The sequence below is a fragment of the Vitis riparia genome, chromosome 2, assembly GCF_004353265.1.
Source record: "Vitis riparia cultivar Riparia Gloire de Montpellier isolate 1030 chromosome 2, EGFV_Vit.rip_1.0, whole genome shotgun sequence".
Lineage (NCBI taxonomy): Eukaryota > Viridiplantae > Streptophyta > Magnoliopsida > Vitales > Vitaceae > Vitis > Vitis riparia.
This window is the reverse complement of record NC_048432.1, coordinates 11,800,670-11,822,323: the sequence shown is the minus strand read 5'-3', so window position 1 is coordinate 11,822,323 and position 21,654 is coordinate 11,800,670. Positions and strand designations below refer to the sequence as shown.

Here is a 21,654-nt window from a genome sequence, read left to right as displayed (position 1 = left end):
AGTCCGCGACACTCTTCTCGTCCATCAACTCCCTCCTCTCCTTCTCTCTTCTCTTTCTTCTGTATTTGCCCTAACCTCTTTCGCTGAACATATCAACATATACTCTCATCTCTATCGCTTTTTACCCTCATCCACATTCTCCCTGGCGAACGGTGGACGAAGAAAGAGGACTCTGCGGTTCCAAAACCCTAGAAATCAGTGAGTGCTTCGTTGTTCACACATTCATTGATTCAATTACTCCTTTCTTGGTTTCAATTTTTTATTTTTGGTTTTGGTTCTTGTTATTCCCGTTCAATTATTGAGAAGATCGGCGGCGATTTATGTTTCTGTTTGTCAATTTTTATTGGTTAATGTAAAAGCCCTGTAGTTATTGGTGCTGTTGGTTTTAGCTCTACTGCTTACCGATGGAACATTGACTTTTGGAATCGGGTTTTTCTTTGAACTGATTTTGCTTCATGTATTATTTGCAACTCTTGGCGATAGTTGTGTAAATTTAGAGGTTCTCTGGAAAATGAAAGTAGTTAATTTGGATGATTCTTGGCGTTGTTGAGGTTTTTTCCGTTGAGGGATTAAATCAGGGCGTGATTTGGATCTGAATTATTCCCTTAGGGCTCCCTAAATCAGTAATCATTTGTATTGAATTTTTTATTTCATGTTTTATTATTAAAATTAGTTTTGATGGTTGATATCAGTAGCGATGAATTTGCTATGGCCATGTAATATCTTATTTGTACTTTTGTTTCTCTAATCTTTTGATCTTCAGGATATATCGTTTATGCACAAACCATTTTTTGTGGTAAAGATGCCGGATTTATGAGTAACCTTTATTATTTCAGTTGAAATGATCCAGATTCAAGACAGGATCTTGTGTTTATTTGGCACCTTCAAATTAGATCAAGAATGATATTTGATGCCTATTATGCACTCTAGTTATGCTTGTGCAGAAGATATTGCAATTATGATTTATGTTTTATTTGGTTAAGTTAAGCCTTATCAATTTTTTAAAAATTGGTTTTCTGAATTTGGCGTTGAAGTGTATTGCCTTTTCCTGTTAGTCCTGTCTTTCATTGTTTTTTTAACCTTAGATGCATGAAGTTTTTGCCCTTATTGCTGCCATGTGGATTATCTGTGTACTCCTATAACTGCTTGAAAACTCGTGTTAGATGGGATTACCATATTCCAAGTATTTTATGATTATAATTGTCATAGTTTCTGCTATTTTAGAATCTGGATTTTTTATGTGCATTTTATAAAATTTTTCTTGATATGCTTGCTGGGAATGTCATTGACCAGGGGACTTAGGTAGGATTGCTTTTTCAATCTACATTGTTGAGCAGGACAAGTTTCTTCATTTTTCATTTTTAAATTTTATTTTTTATAAAATGGCTGAATTTGATTGTAAATGTTGATTATCTTAATGAGCAATTGCCTTTGGATCATTTGGTTTGGATGTCTCAATGAAATTTTGACCATCTGAACAAAAAATTAGAAAAAGCACTTGAAATCATCTAACAAAAGATATAGTCCTCAGAAGCATCAGGCAAAAATTAATGCAATGATACAAAATTCCAATATGTAATAAGAAATTTCAAGAATAGAAGTGTAGAAACAACTATATATTCTATGTTTTACTATTTGGGTGCTGAGAAACTCAGAAACTGAGAGAAAATATGAAGGCTGTTTTTTGGTGATGACAAATTCCTTAAATTTTTCTTTAAGAAAATGGCAAAATGAATTGTTTTACCCTAATTTTTCTAAGGTGCGCCTTTTATAATAGGCTATAGATTCAAGGCATGGTTTTAGGAGCACAAGGTGTAACATTGTACAAAGTTTTTCTGTATTCTGAATAAGTTTTCCATCTGCTAAAGAATTGGAAATGCTTAATAAATGCATCTGAAGAAGTGTGAGAAGTAGGAGTCAGAATGAACATGTGTAGGAGCATAATAATAGGGCACTTTATTGTTTGTAAAAGTAAGCAAGAAAATAGTGGTAATTGCATGTACTGATGGCTAATACACCTGCTCACAGAATATTTTGCAACAATGGGAAATGGTATGTTCCCTGTATCCGCCCTGCGTTGGTTGATGCATAAAGCCTACCAGTCTCAAATATAAGTGCATAATTAGTAGAAGTTTATGTATGATAAATTTTTAATAATTTGACAAAATATGACACATGATTAAAAAACAAACGGATCTTGAAAATATTCTTTATGCTGGTTCATGCACATAAACACTTGATTCAAAGTTCCTATTAAAAGACCCGAGTAAAGGTTTGTGCTGGCTATCAACCTGGCACAATCTTCCTTTCTTTGAATCAGAAATTGGTTGTGTGATATGACAAAGCCATAAATTTTTAATAATATATCGTGCTTTTCTAGAACATAAAGATGGTTATCCTAAAAATTTCCACTTTTCTTTGCCTGAACTATTGCATTATTTTTATGCAACTAGCTTAAGCCTAGTGAAAGAATTCTTGTATAAGCCCTGTAGAGTATGAATTCTTGATGGGTCATATTTTAGTGTCTAAGCATGGACCATGGTTGAGTTTATCCAAGACGTTTGGTTGAGATTCTATTGTGAATGTAGAAAATTATTTATGAGAAACCGGAGGAGAGAAAAGTAAATGCTTTCGTCATTGTGCCTATACTGCTTGTGGATCTAATGTTAACTCCTTTTTAGAAGTTCTGCAAGGCCAATGTCCATTAATCAGAATACGTCTCCATGTTGCCCACACTTGTAGATGCGTCTAAAAAGAATGATGATATTTGGATGGTTATATTCTTTTGACAACTATAAACTCAATGTGCAAGGGATTTGTGTGAGAACTAGGTAGTATTGTGCTTTTACTTTTTTGTTAGATAAGTACACTTTTCTAATAGTTATTTGCTTATATGTAGTTCCATATTTTACACTATTATATTTGCTGCTTATGATTTGCACATTATTTCAAATGACTATTGACCTGGTGCTTTATTGATTAGACCGTTACAGATAACTGTTAGGTGGAATGATAATTGAATCAATAGGCATTAGAGTAAGTGATGAAATCAATATTACCTTATAGATTATGATGCTGCTTAACCACATTGGTTGCCTTAGTAGTGCCACTGACATGATACTTGAATCTTCGTCATGCATGCTTCCACCTTATGTAGCTAAGTTGCTTACACAACATCTTGGTTACCAACTTTCATTTTCGCTTAATTGTGCGAGATAATATTCTGCTCGCTGTATCACTTTGTGATAATATTCTTGAATTCTGCCTGGTGGTTTTCTACTATCAGGAACATTTTTTTTTTTTTTTTTTTGTGTTAAAGAGGTTTCAAGATGGGTGTTTCTGGAAAGGATTTGATTTTTGAGGATTCCAGTAAAAGCGGAGGCCATGTCATGAGAATTGGTTCTTGGTTCATCATGGCATAACTATATCTGTTTGTGCATCCATTACAGGAAAGGTTTCCATACATTCTGCTCCTGAAACTTCTGAAAGATCATCAAGAGCCTCGCAGGGGTATTGCTGACGGGTCTGGCAAGAAATGGATCCAGGTCGCTATGGTCTCCAGCAAGGATGGGATAATAACAGCGTAATTGTGGTTTCCTCCTTAATCACCTATATGGGATGATAATACAAGAAATTAGGGCTCTTCTGATTGTCCATTTTTTATGGCATCTCATCCTTAAGAACAATGAGAGAAAGCCGTGGGGCATTGAGGATATGGAATGGATTTGCCTACCTCGTACCATGATTATTTGTTGCTGACATAGCTTATTCTCTTGAATCCACAGGCTTTGGAGGGGTATGGAGCTGTTCATGACGCAAACTTCCGGTGAGTGCTGAATCAGATTATCATCGCAAGGGTAATTTAGTTGCTCGTGGGTAAAGTGTGTATTTAAATTGTTTGTTTGACAGATGTTCTTTTTAGTTGCAGCGGTATGTATTTCATGCAATCTTGCAATATGCTTGTTTTTTATTTGCATTAATTTTGCTTTGCTATGTGACTTCTATATAAGAGATATTTGATGGCTCTCTGAATTGTAGTTTTTCTGGTATATATGCTTACTTTTGTTGTACGACATATCTTTTCTTCCATCCCACCTTACATTCTTTTGGCAGGGTTGGTGGTTCATATGATGATAGGAGGTTCCTAGATGAGCGGTTCTCAAGGGATAATGTCTATCCAAGGAATGCCTTCCATCGAGATATACTAGAGAGAGAGAACTACCCCCCTCCTCCATCTGCAGTTGGTCTTTGGCCTCAAACAAGAAGAAGAAGCTATGAGGAGGAATATTCACTTGACAGGGAATCTAGACGACATGAGAAGCCATACCTGGATTCTTACCATGAAATGGATACTTTTCGTGAAGCGGACAAGTACCATGAAGTTGATACATTTCAAGAATATGATAAGTTTCGGGATGGCTATCGTGGTATTGACAACTACCGTGATCATGGATTTGATAGGCCTTCTAGGTTTGGGGCACGTGATCGAGATGATCATGCATACGATGATTATGACTATCGATCTCGTCTTTCTCATCAAAATAGGGAGGATAGTCGTGAGAGGGACTATGACTATGGCAGACATAGTTATGATTCTGATTATGATAGAGGTAGTAGGAGAGACGGTAATTGGAGGAGGCGTGAATCACGTGACCGTGAGCGGGATAAGAGAGGTTTGAGTCGAGAAAGAGATCAGAGTCCGCATAGAAAGCATGAGCGTTCTAAGTCTCGTGGACGTGAAGATCGCCCTAGGTCAAGGTCTCCTCGTGGTCGGAGCCATGGTCGAAGTCATCGAGAGGACAGCTATGATGATGGTCGACATGAAAGGAGTGAAAAACGAAGGGATCGTGAAGATAAACGTCAACATGAACATTATTCTGTGGTATGCTTTGTAGTGTGATTTTTCATATTATTACTGTAATTTTTCTTCAAATTAAAGGGTTTTAAAGTGTGTGTTAATTTTTTGTAGGCCCCTTCTGCTACTGTTGTTGTGAAGGGTCTATCACAGAAGACTACTGAGGAAGATCTGTACCAGATCCTTGTACTATTCTACTTGATTCTTTTACTTTGAATATCATTTGGAATGCCCTCTGCCTTCCTTGTTTATAACATTCTTTCAACATTTACTGTTATTAGGCTGAATGGGGACCCCTTCGGCATGTTCGTGTGATTAAAGAACGAAGTTCTGGCATATCTCGAGGATTTGCTTTTATTGATTTTCCTTCTGTGGTACCACTTTTGCATAACCATTTAATAGTTGGTGTTTTGGCTATATGAATGGAATATAAGAAGCCCATTGTTGTGAAATAGGGAGCAGCACGTGCGATGATGGATAAAATTGGAGATGATGGTCTTGTTGTGGATGGCAGGAAGCTTTTCTTTGAGTACAGGTATATTCCTTTGACAAGCTTGATTTAGTAAAACAATTCAGTGCCGGTCTTGTTTTTTGAATCACTTTTATTGTAGTTATATGTTATTCCTTGGAGGGAATGAAGATGTGATAACTTCTGATAAAATAAAAAATGAAATAAAGATGTGATTATTTGTGGCCTGTTTAATGCATATTTTGTGCATATGTTTTTGTATGCTTATATGTATTTATAGTGAGGAAAGTTTTAATCCTTGGACGAATAGAGGTGTACAAAGGATAATTTCAGATGCACCCATTTATTATTTTGCATGTGATTGTATTAGCATCTCTATAAAAAATATGAGTTTTTGATCTTATTCCTTTGTTTGTTTGTTTTTTTTTTCTTTTTTTAATCTTCTTATTAAATAATGATTAGCTACTGCTTTTATCTTAATGCAATTTAGAACTTGCCTTAGCATCTTTAACTAAGAGACATGGTTATGGTTTCTTATTTGTTAACATAAATAATCTCTACACTGCATGATGTTGGAGTAGTCTAGACTTCAGTGGGTAATAAGATCTGAGCTATGTTATATTTTAATATTGCCATTTGGGACTTGTGTGGATATTCTAACAGTTCTGTTTCTTCTCTGCAATGAAATTGTTCTTCAAGAGTAATTTTAGCACATCTACTCTTATGTAGGACTTTTATCTGCAAGTGTATTTATTGCTAGTTGGAACTTCATTTTGTTGCAGTAGCAAGCCAACTGGGGGGGCAGGTGGACCTTTTGGACAGGAGAACACATTCAAATCAGGTCATATTAACCATAAAAGCATGACAGTACCATCAGACTGGATGTGCATCATATGTGGCTGTGTCAATTTTGCCCGGCGTACATCCTGCTTTCAGGTTCTGTGCTTGTTCTTCTCTCCTTATGCTATAGCCTTCCTTGATACTGTTTCCTTTATTCTTTCTTGGTCAAGTTATCAGCGAGTTTTCTCGTTTCTGTAGACCATCCTCACTCAGAAGGATTTTATTGTTTAGTTGGATATTCAAAACTTTCCCATAATGTCTAAAAGTAGAGTATTCTGGTTCGACTGCAATGAGACTAGACAGGATAGTAAACATAAAGAAATTATGAACATAATGAGAAGTAGAGTCCCTGGTCTTCCCTAATTGGGAGCCTCCGACATTTTGATTGTATGCCTCTTATTGTGGAGAATCTTGCATTTCAAGAGTTTGAATATCATCAACTTTGTTCTTTATCACTATCTTCTCATAGGTCTAGTCTTTCATGAGCTTTCACTGTTCTAATGACTGAATGATAAGCCAAATAGATTATATGCCCGATGGATTAGGAGGTGCCTACCTTGTACCTTGGATTTCCCTATTTTTAGCATTTTTTAACCAGTTGGTGACATGGCATAGGCTGTGCCAAAGCACCACTTTGGAGGCCAACACCTGTGCCATGAGTTTTGTTGCAAGTTTATGGTCTCCGTGTTGGATGTCCCATAAGAATGTTGACCATTGGCCTTTCACCTTTGTCACATTTTTGCCTGCTACTTGGCTGTTAATTGTTGCTGGATATTAGAGCATGTCTGCTGCACATGGTTGCTCATGGTTACACTATTCTTTGATAAAGAATTCCATCATTTTGGTCCAACATACTATATATAGAGCATGGCCATGAGAGAATAACCTTTTGTCTAAACCCGAAGGGGCTATAATATGTTACCCTACATTTGATTAGCGTTCAGAGCATCAAGTCACTGAATCCTTTTTTTGCTCCCTCTTAATGCAGTGTAATGAAGTCCGGACTGATGAATCTCCACCAGCAGATATAGCATCATCAAATGCAACATCACTAGGAAAGAAAGGATCAGAGGCAGGTTGGAACACTCCATTGCTTTTAATTGGCATGCATTAAGCATTATATTCATTGTAATTTGCTAACTTGATATGTAATCAGGTCCTATCCATGTTTTGGTTGTTCGAGGTTTGGATGAAAATGCTGATGAGGAAATGCTTCGTTATGAATTTTCTAAACATGCTCCAATCAAGGTACTCAAGTGTGGTTATTTTGTAAATACTGGTTTTCAATTTTACATCTTCTAAGTTTTTCTTGCTAATTTTAATTTGCAGGATCTTCGACTTGTTCGAGATAAATTCACTCATGTATCAAGGGGATTTGCATTTGTACATTTTCATTCGGTATGCCCACTTAAGTGGTTTGAGCCAGTTTGAATTTCTTTTCTATTAGACTTTGAACCCTATGAAGTGAGAGCATGTTTCTGAGGTTTTAGGTAACATGTACAATGTAGAAAAATATGGAATCAATATATAAAACTGGAAACTAAGATAGCACTGATGAAATCTAGAGTTAACTTCAACATATGCTTTCTATGTCAAATCAAGGGCCCAGCCACAAAACAAGTGTTTTTTACATCATGAGATAATTTCTCTTCGAAAAGCCATTATATGCTATGCCCTTCTATATCTAATATGATGTTGCTGGGAGGTTTTCACTTTTAGTTATGGCCCCAGATTTATACAAACTTGAAGGTGGCCACAGATGATGTGGGTGAAACATGATGGTTGATTGTTTCAAACCAAAATGCAACAAGAATTAGTAAACCTAACTGAATCTTAAAGCATGAGGGAGGATGGCATATAAGCTTGCATATAAGTTTCTATCAATTTCTTTTTTATTGAAATTATTGTATGGAAATAAAATGATCCTGAATAAAGGTGATTGGATGTCATCTTTCTCCTATATGGTGTTCTGAGTCTAGGCTGTTAAAAGTTAACATATCTATGATATGAAGTGCCCTTCTAGATTGTCCAATCTTATAAGAGAATGACAGATACCTCATTTTTGTCATTTGTTCTTTTATTTGGTGCCTGGGTCTGCTCATCAAGATGCAGACACCATCTCCAAAAAAGGGAGCCCCTTGATTTTGAACAGTACTTTGAGAACTCTATTTCTGCCTTAAATGTTTTGTACCCTTGTAGCATGCCTTGCTTTTATTTTATTTTTTTGCCACTAACAAAATCTATAGCTTAGATTTGCTCTGAATTTTTTCTGAAGCTGAAAGAAGGCTTTTGACATTTTTTTCCTCTTCCAGGTAGAGGATGCTACCAAAGCTCTTGAAGCAACAAATGGAACAACTCTGGAGAAAAATGGGCAGATTTTACGGGTAGCTTATGCAAAAAGCATTCTGGGTCCTGGATCAGGCACAACAGGATCTTCACAATCAAGCAGCCTTGCAGCAGCTGCAATTGAGGCAGCTACATTTGCTCAACAAGTTAATGATCTACCTTTCTAATTCTTTCTTTCTATCCAAGTTTCCATTTTCTGAACAGTTGTTTTAAACTTGCTACTGGGCCCACTTGGTCTTTTTATGCCTCTTCAATGCCCCTGCATCAGATTTTGCAACTCAACTTAATGCCTTTCTTGTGAGTCCTTTTGTTTGTCATGGAAGTTGCTATGATCCTGTTGTGCTTGAAATTCATATGATTGACCAGAGAGCATCCAATGACAGTCAATCTACTTGCTGATATTTGTAGTTTCATAGTCTCATATTTGACTTTGGGTTCTTATCAGCTGTGTTGTATAAATTCAAAGATTCTTTACGATTTTCATGTGACCTCAAAAATTGATATTTATGCTCCCTTGTTTTCATCCTTAGTATGATGCTGTTGGATGGGCGCCTAAAGAATATAATCCAGATGACAAACAGTCTACTGGTGGGCAGGATCGAGGAAACGGTGACCCTGCAGGTCAAAAGGATGGTTCAGCTCCACAGTCTGGTTTTGTGTGGGATGAAGCATCTGGCTATTATTATGATGCTGCTTCTGGGTTCTACTATGATGGAAACACAGGTTGGTATCTTGTGTGCTTGCTTATTTGGAAGCGTCTTGTGAAACTGCAGAATTTTGCATGAATTGCAGACCTATTAATAAGCAATTCTAGTCAGTTCTGTTCTCTTCACACAATTCACTTACTTTTTTTTCGATAGGCAACAAGAAATAACATACATGGTAAGCAGTTCTACTCAGTTCTGTTCTCTTCACACCATTCACTTCTTTTGGGTAGGCAACAAGAATAATATATAACACACACACACACACCCCATTCACTTACTTTTTTTTTTGGATAGGTAACAAGAAATAATATGTATGACAAGCAGTTCTATTCTCTCTCTCTCTCTCTTATAGATATATATATATATATATATATATGAAAAGCACCTGAACCCCATTCACTTCCTGCAGTGCCTCTGATTTGATTTTTCTGTTAACTATCTGCGGTCATCATATGATAGCTTTTGCATGTCTTAGAGAGAAAGGCCTTGCCTTCTGACCTCTTTTTGTCTGCCTGGTGTTGCATTATCTAGTTATGCATTAGTATTTCCTCAAAGCAGTTGAGGAAGTATTATTCTTAGTTATTGAAATTCTTATATGCCTTTTAATATATTGGTGATGATATGGTCCATTATCCATAGTCTTTAAGAGGGGAAGGACAGAGTGGTAAATCCACAATAGAACTTGGTAAAAAATCATGTTCAAGGTGGAGTGATGTTGCTAGTTAGCTGATACACATGTCGCAACTTGCTAGTTAGGATTGTGTGAACATTTTAATCCAACCTTATGTGGCAAACCTTGCATAGTTGCAAATACACAACTTGTGTGCACAAACTTTGAAAGATGTCTATTACCTTTGATGTGATGGAGTGTTTGGTTCACTTTTTGAAAGATATTTTATTTGATCCCTTTTTCTTTCTTCTAGAGATTGGTTGGGTGTTGGTTGTTTCATTCTGTTTGACTTTATTGCATGTACAGGGTCCTATTATTTTTTTCTTGTTTCTTTCTAGCCTTTTGGCACCATTTATATATTTCCTGTGTACTGGCGGTCTACCCCACTTTTTTGATTGAGGCTTGTCAATATATTCTTTTTGTTTCCTATCAGAAAAAGGAAAAAAAGTTCCAATTATATTATAGATGTATTTTTTTTATAAGTAATTATATTATGGATGTTGCATATTATTTGATAAATTGGCTTATTTTACATTTCAATTTCTATCTCAAAAGTCAAAATTGGAGCTCTCAACCCTAGCCCTCAAAAATTCAAATTGGTAATTTTCTCTTTTCACCCACTGCTGCTATATCCATGTTGGAATCTCCACAAAGCTCTTCATCTTCTTGACCTGAGCTTCCATGTCATCAACTACCTCATGTTTTCCTCTCTTCACATCAATCTATGCCAATGCACCACAGATCAGCAAAAGCTTAATTTCCTTTCATGAAAATATCAAAGAACCAGATCTGTAATGTCCTCCTGTTCTCTCATCCGTTTGTTTTATCCCCTCTTTATCCAAAGAAAAGAACTTCAACTGATTGAAAAGTCATTGACTCATTAATAATTGGATCTTTGTTTTTTTCCCCTCTCATTTTTTGTTTGGTTGGTGGAAAACATGAGAAAGGTATAAGGGTCTATTTGGAAACGTTTCCAAAAAATTCTCAAAAAACAGTTTTAAAAAATAATTCTCTGATGTTTTCTAAAACAAATGTATGTTTGAGAACTTGAAATGTTCTCAACCCTTTTTTTTAATGTATATTTTCAAATATTTCTTAAAAATTACTTTTATATAGTGCTTTATCTTCAATCATTTTTCATATTTGTACAATTATTTTTTAGAATAGCCCTTAGAAAATAAGTAAAAACAACATAAAACATTTAAAATATGTTATCCGAAAATACCCTGTTTTCAAAACAAGTTCTCAAAAAATGTTTTCTGTCAATGAATTACCAAATGTTTTTGATTTTGGAAAAACAGTTCCCAAACAGGCTTTAGGAGTTTTGATGTTTTTGGGTTTTCTTCTGTTTTTTGGTTTTTGTATGGAAGTGTTACTTGATTCCCCTCTTTATTACTGTCCTGTTTCAATATTGATTTGATTTGTCTAGGACTTGTTTTATTTTTTCAGTTGTTTGTTCAATTTTTGTGTTATGTTCTCCTTAAAAAAAATAAAAATTCTATGTAGTTGGCCGAACCTGTCCAGCCTGAGTCTGACAGCAAAGCCTGCCAGACCCGAGTATTGTCCAAGCAACCTGAGCCTGACCCGAGCTTTAATCCTGAATTCAAAAAATTGACATTGGGTTGAACATGGATTGAACACATTGGCTTTGAAGTCAGGTTGGGTTGAGATTTATTTATTAGGTTGGGTTGAGATTATTAGGTTGGGCTCAGGTTTTAATATCAATTGGACTTTGGTTGATACTGGACCTGACCTAACCCACCAAGGTTGCAGTCCTACCTTTGAAATAAGGATTTAATCCTTGACAATGAGTGGAAGTTTCAAAATTATTCTGCTCTTCTTGCATAAAGACTTAGGTGGTGTTTGTTTTTTTACTTAATTCTAAATAGAACTTCAATGCTTAATAAAGTTAAGTATTAGACGGTTTGTTTTTATAATATTTTATTTCTATTAAGCATTAAAAGGTAAAGAAGAATCAGCATGTCATTTTTTCTATTTAGAAAACGTCAAATATTTTGATTTTTTCTATTCAGCAAAACGTTTACAATAAGTTATGAAAAAGTAGAAAAACAAACGACCTAAAGTCTGAAAGCAAATTACTTTCAACAAAAAGTTAAAAAAACAAACACCCTCTTAATGTGGCTATACTGTTTATTTTTTTAAGAAAACATGTAACATCCTATAAAGCTAGCACCTTTAGGTTGGATGATGTTTCTGAGGCACTGTCAAAACAACTATCTCTTCCCAGTCTTATCTCTAACTAATTTATGTAGCAACCGAGCAACCAAAATTTATTGTGAATTAAAGTCATATTGGTAGCTTATCATATGATATATCAGCCACGGACTCTGTTTTGGAGTGAAAATGCTCTACAGAAAATTTTGGTAAATATTTGATATTTGGAAAGTTCTCTCATGAAAGTATTATTAGCTCTACCCATCATTTTGTCAAGGTTCTGTGCTAATATTCCAGTCCAGCACACGTGACCAGCCTAATGAAGGAAAGAAACAGAGGTTTCATGAAATAGTATATTCTCTTGGGACTTGTGCAATGTAAACATAAATATAGTTGCATATTGATTTACTAGAATTGACGTCATAAGAATGCGCACAGAATCATGGTTACTAGAAATGGTGAGTTGGATAATGTGTCTGCTGGTTTAAATTTTGTACCATCATTTATTTTTGAGAAAAATGTTTTGAGGTTTCATTTCTATACGTGTTGTCAGCAATGCTGTTTTAATTATTATTATTTTTCCTACATCACTGCACTATGCAGGCCTGTATTATGATGGTAACGGTGGAACATGGTATTCTTATGATCACTCAACTCAGCAGTATGTCCCTTGCACTGATCAGAATGACACTAAGACATCTGGAAAACAATCTGAGTCTTCTAAGGCATCAGATAGTTCTAATAGTAGAAAAGTAGTTATCTCTGCACCAGCTGCTACCATAACATCGAATGAGAAAGCTGCCTCACTGCCAGATGCTGTCCAGGCTGCTGCTACAGCAGCAATGGCTGCAGAAAAGAAAGAGAAAGAGAAGTTGAAAGAAATAAAACTTGCTTCCAAGAGCAGCATTCTGGCTAACAAAAAGAAAATGAGTAATGTACTGACAATGTGGAAGCAGAGGAGTCATGAAGGGCAAGCAACCCGCGTGGCTCTTGATGACAACCAGCCATCTGCTGCAGTTGATGACAGACCCAATTCTATTGGGCCATCCCCGAAAGGCAAGTTCAGAACTGATGTGGTGACTACAAAGGAGCATACAGCAGCCTCTGGAGGATTTACTACAAGCACTTCTGCCCTGACTGTTGGTTTGGAGTCTCAGGTAAAGGCTAGGCCTGTGAGTAACAGCTTAGGAGGAACTGTGATGGGAGTAATCAGGGGATCTGGAAGAGGTGTAGTGAAATCAGATACCTCATATCTGGGATCATCAGGGGGAGTTTCTACTTCTGCTCCTGCTGCATACACTTCAGGTTCATCTTCATCAATAAATTCAGATGCAACCTTGACAACCCCTTTCAGAACAGATGCATCTGCGTTGGGTTCTTATACTCCACCTGTGGCTGCTGGGAGTGGCAAGAGGAGGTTTTCTGAAATGCCTGTACAGTTGGCTTCTACTCAGAAGGAACAGCCTCATACTACTTATAGGGATCGTGCGGCTGAGAGAAGGAGCTTGTATGGTTCATCATCTTCTACTGGGGACAGTCTGTCTGACCTTGGGATTGGGGACTCAAGTAAGCTTGCTTCACAATATTTTTGAGTGGAATCACCCTTGATTGTGCTATAGGCTTATTTTATAAAATGTTTTCATTGTAGCCTACTGAAAAAGCCTCAAAATATTAGGAGCTGCTACACTGGGTCGCTTTTATAGTTCAATTGTCTCTTAAGTAGCCCTGGGACAGAAGCAAAATTTAGTCGCTGGATAAATCTTTTAGTTAATCTCAGTGCATGGATCCATTGTTTGCTTTATGTTCTGCACATTTGTATTAACCTGTTGGGCATCCTTTGTGTTTATTGTGCCTGCACTCTCAAGCCCGTGACTCAGCTTTCAAAAAGGGTTCTCTAGATTCAATGCCTTTCCCCCCTGGTGTTGGGGGAGGGCGCGGGATGGGAGATGCTAATGGAAATGTTCAGAGTTATGAGGTGATTACAGCGGACAAAGCAATTGATGAAAGCAACGTAGGCAATCGGATGCTTCGTAGCATGGGATGGCAGGAAGGCTCGGTACCATCTCTTCCTTGCACTTTTATCCATTCCAAATGTCCATTTGTTGGTTAAAAGCCATTGAAACTCTCATCATCTTTACCTAAATGATATGAAGTAAATAACATCTTGCCTTTTCTTGTGGAAAATAAGTCAATTCTATTATTACTCAGAAACAAACCTAATTACCTTGATGGGCAATATTTAATTTGTTGACAACCATTTTGCTATATGACATTTTATGTGGATATATTTGAGTGGAATTTTGGTTTGATGTCCACAAGTATCATGTTATGGATGATCACAGCACTTTGAAATTTTTAGTGACCGGTAGGTAGTTTTTGCTGCAAGCATACTGCGGACTCTAACATTGCATTTGGGGATTTTTTTTTCTTCTTTGTTTTCATATTGTTTTGATGCACAGGGTTTAGGAAAAGATGGGAGTGGCATGGTAGAGCCGGTCCAGGCACAAGCCATGGATAGTAGAGCTGGACTTGGGAGTCATCAGAAGAAGTTGGATCCGGGTCTTGAGGTGCAGCCTGGGGATAGTTATAGAACTCTCATTCAAAAGAAGGCACTGGCCAGGTTCCAAGAGATGTCTTAAAGACTATTAGTTGAAAGCGCACAGAGAGTAAGCAGGGTCATATTCTGGGAGGAATCAAGGAAGATTGGGCCTGAGAGCTTCATAGTTTGGCAGCCAACAAGTGGTCTCTAGTGTAAAGAAATGCTCAACTCAATTGGGAAGTTGTTTGACTCATTTTTCTGCTGTAATTTGTAAAAAAATACAAATTATTTAAAGCTTTAAAATTTTGTTTAACTTGGCGTGGTCAGTTTGTCTCTCAAAAGCATATTTACCGATGCCCAGAGATATATTCAAGTCGTGGGCTCTCTCTTTGATTGGGCTTGTTTACGATAGAGTGGCTCTGCCGCCCCTAGGTGGGTCAGTTAGTGTGTATCTTTAGATTGATTAGTAATTTTAGCTTCTTGCGGTATAGGGAGATACAGAGTGTGAAGTAAAAGTAGGAATTGGTACCAGCATAAGTAGGCAATATTCAGTAAAGGAAGATTCATTTTGATTTTTGTGAACTCTGAATGCGGAGTGTAGATTATAGAATGGTTTGTTCAACATGGTTTGAAACTCATCAGACCAAAAACCTGACTCGAAGATATTGACCTTTTAGCCAAATTACTCCAAATGTTTGAAGGCACCTAATGAAATTTTTTTCAGATTGTTTTAAATTCAAAAGATTACCTTGTCCCATAACAGTGTCTAATAGTTTTTGCGGATCAGCGTGTTTTGATTCATTTAACTTATTATACTAGAATTTTGAACTGTTGAAAAGTTCGGTAAGGTTGAGGGAAAAATGAGGGGTTTCTCCATCATTTTACCCTCTTTTGCTTCATTGTTTCTTGCTTTCGCCCCATTCCCTGTGCTTCTCATTTGGTCCTCGAGGTATTGCCCTTGTTTCCATGGCTTCCTCTTGTGAGATCGCAAAATTGGTCAGGTGGTTCAAGATTCCTTCTTGCGCCAAGGTTTTGTGCCTGTTTTGCGAGGATCAGCTGTGGCCCTTGAGGAATATGACTAGGTGTAGTGTGCACAATCTGAGACAAAATTCAGCATTTTGTTTCTCAAGGAATCCGACTCATTTACCGAACTATTCAACTTCCTATCAAAGTGCTTAAACAGCTTGTAACATCTATTGAATGTCCTGATTTTTCTACATAGACTCGAAAGATATGATACTACCACTACTAGGTGTAGTAGTGGTGTCATCTACAAAACCATCATAAGCCCATCACATATATAATATTAAAATTTTTTTCACTTATTTGATGTGTGATATCATATATACCCTTTCATACAAATATGATACCCTCATTATGTCTCATGAGATTGTGGGGCCACTTAGATAGACAAACAAAGCTATCAAGATTCGAAATTGACTTTGGTATAATTTGTAATTATTTTCTCCCTTCCATATAGATATTATTATCATATCTTTAAAACGCATCTACATAATTAGGATGAATCAACTACATATATAGTGTTAAAATTTTTTCCTATATTTGATGTGAGATATTATAATCATCTCATCTCATAGGATTGCAGGACAAAGCTTTATTGGATTTAATGATTTTTTACAACTTTAAAATACATATACATAGTAAGGAGAAACTTACCACATATATATTGATAAAAACTTCTTCTCTCATCCAATGTGGGATATCATCTTATAACTATCAGCTCATTCCTTATAGATATTGTTTGCTTTGAGCCTCATGAGCTGTCATGACTTTAAAATGTATTTAGAGTACGTTTTATAGTGATTTTAGAAAGTGTTTTTAACATTTCTAATACTTGAAAATTTGTGTCCTTTTAGGTATTAAAGATGTTAGAAACACTTTTTACAATCACTACCAAACACTCTTACATGGTGAAGAGAAGCCCACCACATACATAGTGTAAGAAACTTCTTCCCATATCCAATTTGATTGATTCACTCTCTATACTAACATAAAGTTCTCATTATGTCCTATGAGATTGTAGGACCACTCAAATAGAAAAACACTTCTTGTAAGGCCAAATAGATAGAGTCATACATTAAGGTTGAGGATCGACTTTGTCACCATTATATAATGACCTATCCTATATAGAGAGTGTTTGTTTTAAACCAAATAGACACTCATAACTTTAAAATATGCTTACACAATTAGAAGAAATCCAATACATATATAATGTTAGGAATTTCTTCCTCTATCTGTTGTGAAATATCGCTATCCTCCCAAATGTAGACAAAACATTCTTGTTGTATCCTATAAAATTGTTAGGTCACTCAGATAAACAAATACCCCTTGTGGGCTCACCTCAAGGTTAGAGATCAACTTTGACACCATTTATATCGACATTGCTCCCTTCATTATATATATTATTTGCTTTGAGCCCAATGGGCTCTTAGGGTTTTAAAGCACCTATATATAGTTTAAAACACCTTTATACAATTAGGAAAAACTTACAACATACATAGTGCTTAAAGCGGATAATATTTACATTGGAACGAGTAGATTATTATAAATGGTATTAGAGTCTATTCTCGACTTTAGTGTGAGAATCTATTTGTGTAGTCCCAAAAAGGGATATTTGTACATTTAAGTACCCCACAATCCCACAAAATACAAAAGGAAATTGTGTTTATATGGATGGTGGGGAGTGAATGTAATATTCCTCATCGAATAAAGGAAGAAATTCCTAACATAACATCTATGTGGGTTTTTCCTAATTGTAAAAACATGTTTTAAAATTGTGAGAATTTATTGGTCACAGAGGAGACAATATCTACTTGAGAGAGACTGAGTTGTTATATGAACTTTTGAGTTACATGGACTCTTAACATATACAACAAGATGAGTCATTAAGATTGTTGTACCTCTTGTAGTAGATTGTACATTAATATATATAAACTAATTGTAAAACTTGTTGTGGATTATACAGTGGATGACTATTTGACGATCATTGTTCCTTGTAGTGCTCCATTGTAAGTCTTCAAATTGATAAATGGTAGTTTTTTCATTTATTCTTTCATTCGTTCATGTACAGAGTATATATAGAGGGTAATCACCATTCTAAGAATGAGAAATAATGATACAAGGAATGAATGATATAAGGAAATAACAATTAATATCCTAATATCTCAACTTTCCTAATATCTAAATATTCCTAATATCTCAACTTTCCTAATATCTAAATTTTCATAATATCTCAACACTAAATGATATAAGGAAAAAATGATATAAGGAAAACATTCCTAATATCTTAACACTCCCCCTCAAGTTGGTGCATAGATGTCACACATGCCCAACTTGTCTAAAAATTTTGAGAACACTTGACTTGAGACAGCTTTGGTGAGGATATCGGCTAATTGATCTTCTGATTGAATCTTAGGCAATTCCACATTCTTATCATCCAACTTTTCCTTAATGAAGAATCTATCCACCTCGACATACTTTGTACGATTATGTTGTACTGGATTATGAGCAATGTCACATGCGGCTTTATTGTCACAAAACAATTGGATTGGTTGCCTAGATAGGTAACCTAAATCCTATAAGAGGAGTCTTAACCATAATGCCTTACAAAGTCCTAGAGCCATACCTCTAAATTCCGCTTCTGCACTTGAACGAGTAACGACATTCTGCTTCTTACTTTTCTATGTCACAAGATTACCACCTACAAAGGTAAAGTAACCAGATGTAGATCGCCTATCATCCACTGCACCAGCCCAATCAGCATCAGTATATACTTTTATACTCTGATGATCAACATTTTTAGCGAACAAAATTCCCTTCCCAGGAGCATTCTTCAAATACCTCAAAATACGCATGACTGCATTCATATGTTGCTCTCCAGGATTATGCATGTATTGACTCACTACACTTAATGCATAAACAACATCTGGTCTTGTATGAGCTGAGTACATTAATCTCTCCACAAGTCTCTGGTATCTTCCCTTATTGGTTGATACTTGATTAGGCTCAACACATAATTTCAGACCTTCTTCAATTGGTGTATTAACAGGTTGACATCCCGACATTCCAGTCTCCTGTAAAAGATCTAAGACACACTTTCTTTGAGACAAAAATTCCTTCACTTGATCGAGAAACTTCAATCCCAAGAAAGTATTTCAGATGACCTAGATCTTTCATTTTGAATTCTCTAGATAGATAATTCTACAGAACTTTTCTTTCTTCAGGATCATTTCTTGTAACTACCATGTCATCCACATATACGATGAGTGCCGTAATCTTACCATGTTGTCTTTTTAGGAACAAAGTGTGATCTGAGTTACTTTGACGATAACCAAAAGCTCTTATTGACTTTGTGAACCTTCCAAACCATGCTCTCGGGGATTGCTTCAACCCATACAATGACTTCTTCAATTTGCACACCTTTTGACATTGCTTTTCTGACACCATGCATCCTGGTGGAAGATCCATATATACTTCTTCAGATAACTTGCCATGCAGAAAGACATTTTTCACATCGAACTGTTGTAATGGTCAATCCGGGTTTGCAGCTAAAGATAGTAATACTCGAACTTTGTTGATCTTAGTTACAGGTGCAAATGTCTCTGTGTAGTCAATTCCATAAGTTTGAGTGTACACTTTTACTACTAGTCTTGCTTTAAATCGTTCAATACTACCATCTACCTTATACTTCACAGTATAGATCCAACGACACCCAACTGTCTTATTTCCTGGTGGACATTCTACGAGTTCCCATGTTTCATTCTTTTGCAATGATTTCATCTCTTCATTCATGGCTGCTTTCCACCTTGGATTAGCTAAGGCTTCCTGCACACTGTTAGGAATAACTACAGTAGATAATTGATTTACAAATGACTTATTTGATTCAGACAAACGATGGTTAGACACATAGTTGCTCATGAGATATTTGACTTTGGTAGACAATTCAGGTTTATATGTGGGTTTAGGAATACCTCTATTATAACAGTGTGGTAACTGTTTCATGAATGGATCAGGTTCCAAATTAAGAACACCCTTAGCATACGACGATTGGTTTGGTATTTCAATGAAGGCATCTTCGAACCCAAATTGTTCAAATGGTTCAATTGTACTATCTCTCCCCTCTTCTATCACTTTTTCAGTTTTTGGGTGGTCATTACTACTTGGTTCTAGAGTTGTACCACTCATATCCAATTCACCCGCTTCCTAGTTCACTAGTTTAGATTGTCCGGATTCATCCTCCTTAGAGATATAATAATTATAATCGAGAGTTTGAATTTCCTTATGGTACTCCCCCTTAAGTTTAGACTCGGATGAAAAATACATCGAATCTTCATGAAAGACCACATCCATTGTAATAAACATTCGTCGAGTTGGAGGATGGTAACATCGATATCCCTTTTTGTGCAATGCATATCCAACAAACACACATTGCAATGCACGAGAAGTTAACTTGGTGCGTTAGTGTTTGTGTAGATGCACAAATGCCACGCAACAAAAAACACGAGGAGGTAGATTTGTGACGGTTGGGGCAACTACGACATTAGTAAGAACTTGGAGAGGTGTTTGGAAGTCATTTGAGCTGGAAAGTACCCGATTGATCAAGTATGTGGCAGATGTGATTGCTTCTCCCCAATAAGATATCGATATTTTTACTGCTATCAAGGAAACACGAACAACCTCTAACAAGTGTCGATTTTTCCGTTCAGCAACTCCATTTTGGTGGGGTGTATTGGAACAAGTAGTCTGATGAATGATGCCATGTCATTCCAAATACTTTTGAAGATCAGAACTCTGATATTCTCCACCATTATCGCTACGCAGAACCCAAACCTTAGCATTGAACTGAGTTTCAATCATTTTATGAAAATTTTGAAACAATAAGTTCACTTCATCTTTGACCTTCATCAAGTATAACCAGGCCATTCTGGTACAATCAACAATAAAAGTAACAAACCAATGTGAGCCGCTCAAAGTTGAGACTTTGAATGAGCCCCAAATATCAGAATGTATAACCATAAAAGAAAGCAGACTTTTATTCAAAATTAACGGAAACGAAGCACGATGCTTTTAGCCAATTCACAAATATCACAACGAAAACTAGAAATATCACTCTTTGCAAACAAACTAGGAAACAATTTTTTTAAATAACCAAAGGAAGCATGTCCTAAATGTCGATGCCACAACCAAATTTCAGACTTTTTCTTCTCCCCCTCAGATCCATCTGCCATCAAGGCTTGTTGCAACTGATTTGAATCCTTTGACTGCAAGTCCAAGTAATAGAGTTTTCCCCACTTCATACCACAACCAATCGTCTGTCTTGTTTGGATGTCCTTAATAACACAAAATTTAGGCCAAAAAATGACAATACAAGATAAGGTTGCAGTGATTTGAGAAACTGACAAAAGATTGTAATCTAAAGATGGAACAACTAAAATAGAATCCAAATTCAAAGTATCAGTAAGAGTTAAGGATCATTCTCCAATGACTGGGGTTGTGTTACTATTGACTGTGGAAACAATTTTTTGTGAGGAAGGTCTAAGGGGTGAAACCTGTCTAGAATCAAAAGTCATATGATCTGTAGCACCAGAATCAATTATCCATGCAGTATTCATAACAGATGTAGAAGTATTTAAAAACTTACCACCATAATCTGTAGCGGCTACCAATGCAGAGGCTTTCTCAGCAACATTAGCCTCTGTTTTTATTTCGGCAACAATTTCAGTCGAGGTTTTCTTGGAATTCTTCTTCCGTTGATCATGAATATTATCATTAATAACAAAGTGGTGATAGGCTAAACATGATTTAAAGATCCATGGTTCAAACCCTCGATTCCTCATTGTTTTCCTAGTCATACCAAGAGTCGTTGCTTTGAAATTGTGGGATATCCAGACTGGTGGGATCAGTCTTATTGCAGTGAGTGCATTTGAAGGTTGACTTATCAATATTAGGGCTTGTCTTAGGATGATTGATTGCTGTCGGACTACCATAGCGACAAAATATCCAGGATTTCAATTCCATGGCTTTGATACCATC

At 36.2% G+C, this 21,654-nt stretch overlaps 1 protein-coding gene across 3 annotated transcripts; it reads left to right on the top strand.

The window, feature by feature from the left end:
* LOC117907934 (SUPPRESSOR OF ABI3-5) lies at positions 1 to 14,955 on the top strand. 3 transcript variants are annotated; one of them, XM_034821627.1, is made up of 16 exons: positions 3 to 198; positions 3,450 to 3,583; positions 3,786 to 3,826; positions 4,114 to 4,882; positions 4,970 to 5,041; positions 5,137 to 5,229; positions 5,311 to 5,390; positions 6,110 to 6,260; positions 7,153 to 7,240; positions 7,321 to 7,412; positions 7,494 to 7,562; positions 8,477 to 8,656; positions 9,041 to 9,233; positions 12,666 to 13,628; positions 13,928 to 14,118; positions 14,522 to 14,955. In XM_034821627.1, the coding sequence occupies exons 2-16, from the start codon at positions 3,536 to 3,538 to the stop codon at positions 14,699 to 14,701; spliced, it is 3,210 nt and encodes a 1,069-aa protein (XP_034677518.1). In that variant the 5' UTR covers positions 3 to 198; positions 3,450 to 3,535; the 3' UTR covers positions 14,702 to 14,955. The 3 variants fall into 3 exon arrangements, with proteins under 3 accessions (XP_034677527.1, XP_034677518.1, XP_034677511.1); XM_034821620.1 differs by having other exon boundaries at positions 6,107 to 6,260; XM_034821636.1 differs by lacking the exon at positions 14,522 to 14,955 and having other exon boundaries at positions 1 to 198; positions 6,107 to 6,260; positions 13,711 to 14,020.
* The last annotated feature ends 6,699 nt before the right edge of the window (positions 14,956 to 21,654 follow it).

Bases quoted from the DNA above. Each gene is read 5' to 3' on its own strand.
- LOC117907934 (XM_034821620.1), top strand. From the start codon at position 3,536: ATGGATCCAGGTCGCTATGGTCTCCAGCAAGGATGGGATAATAACAGC. The intron at 7,241-7,320 runs GTTGGAACACTC...ATATGTAATCAG, and splicing joins AAAGAAAGGATCAGAGGCAG to GTCCTATCCATGTTTTGGTT. The intron at 13,629-13,927 runs GTAAGCTTGCTT...TGCACTCTCAAG, and splicing joins CCTTGGGATTGGGGACTCAA to CCCGTGACTCAGCTTTCAAA.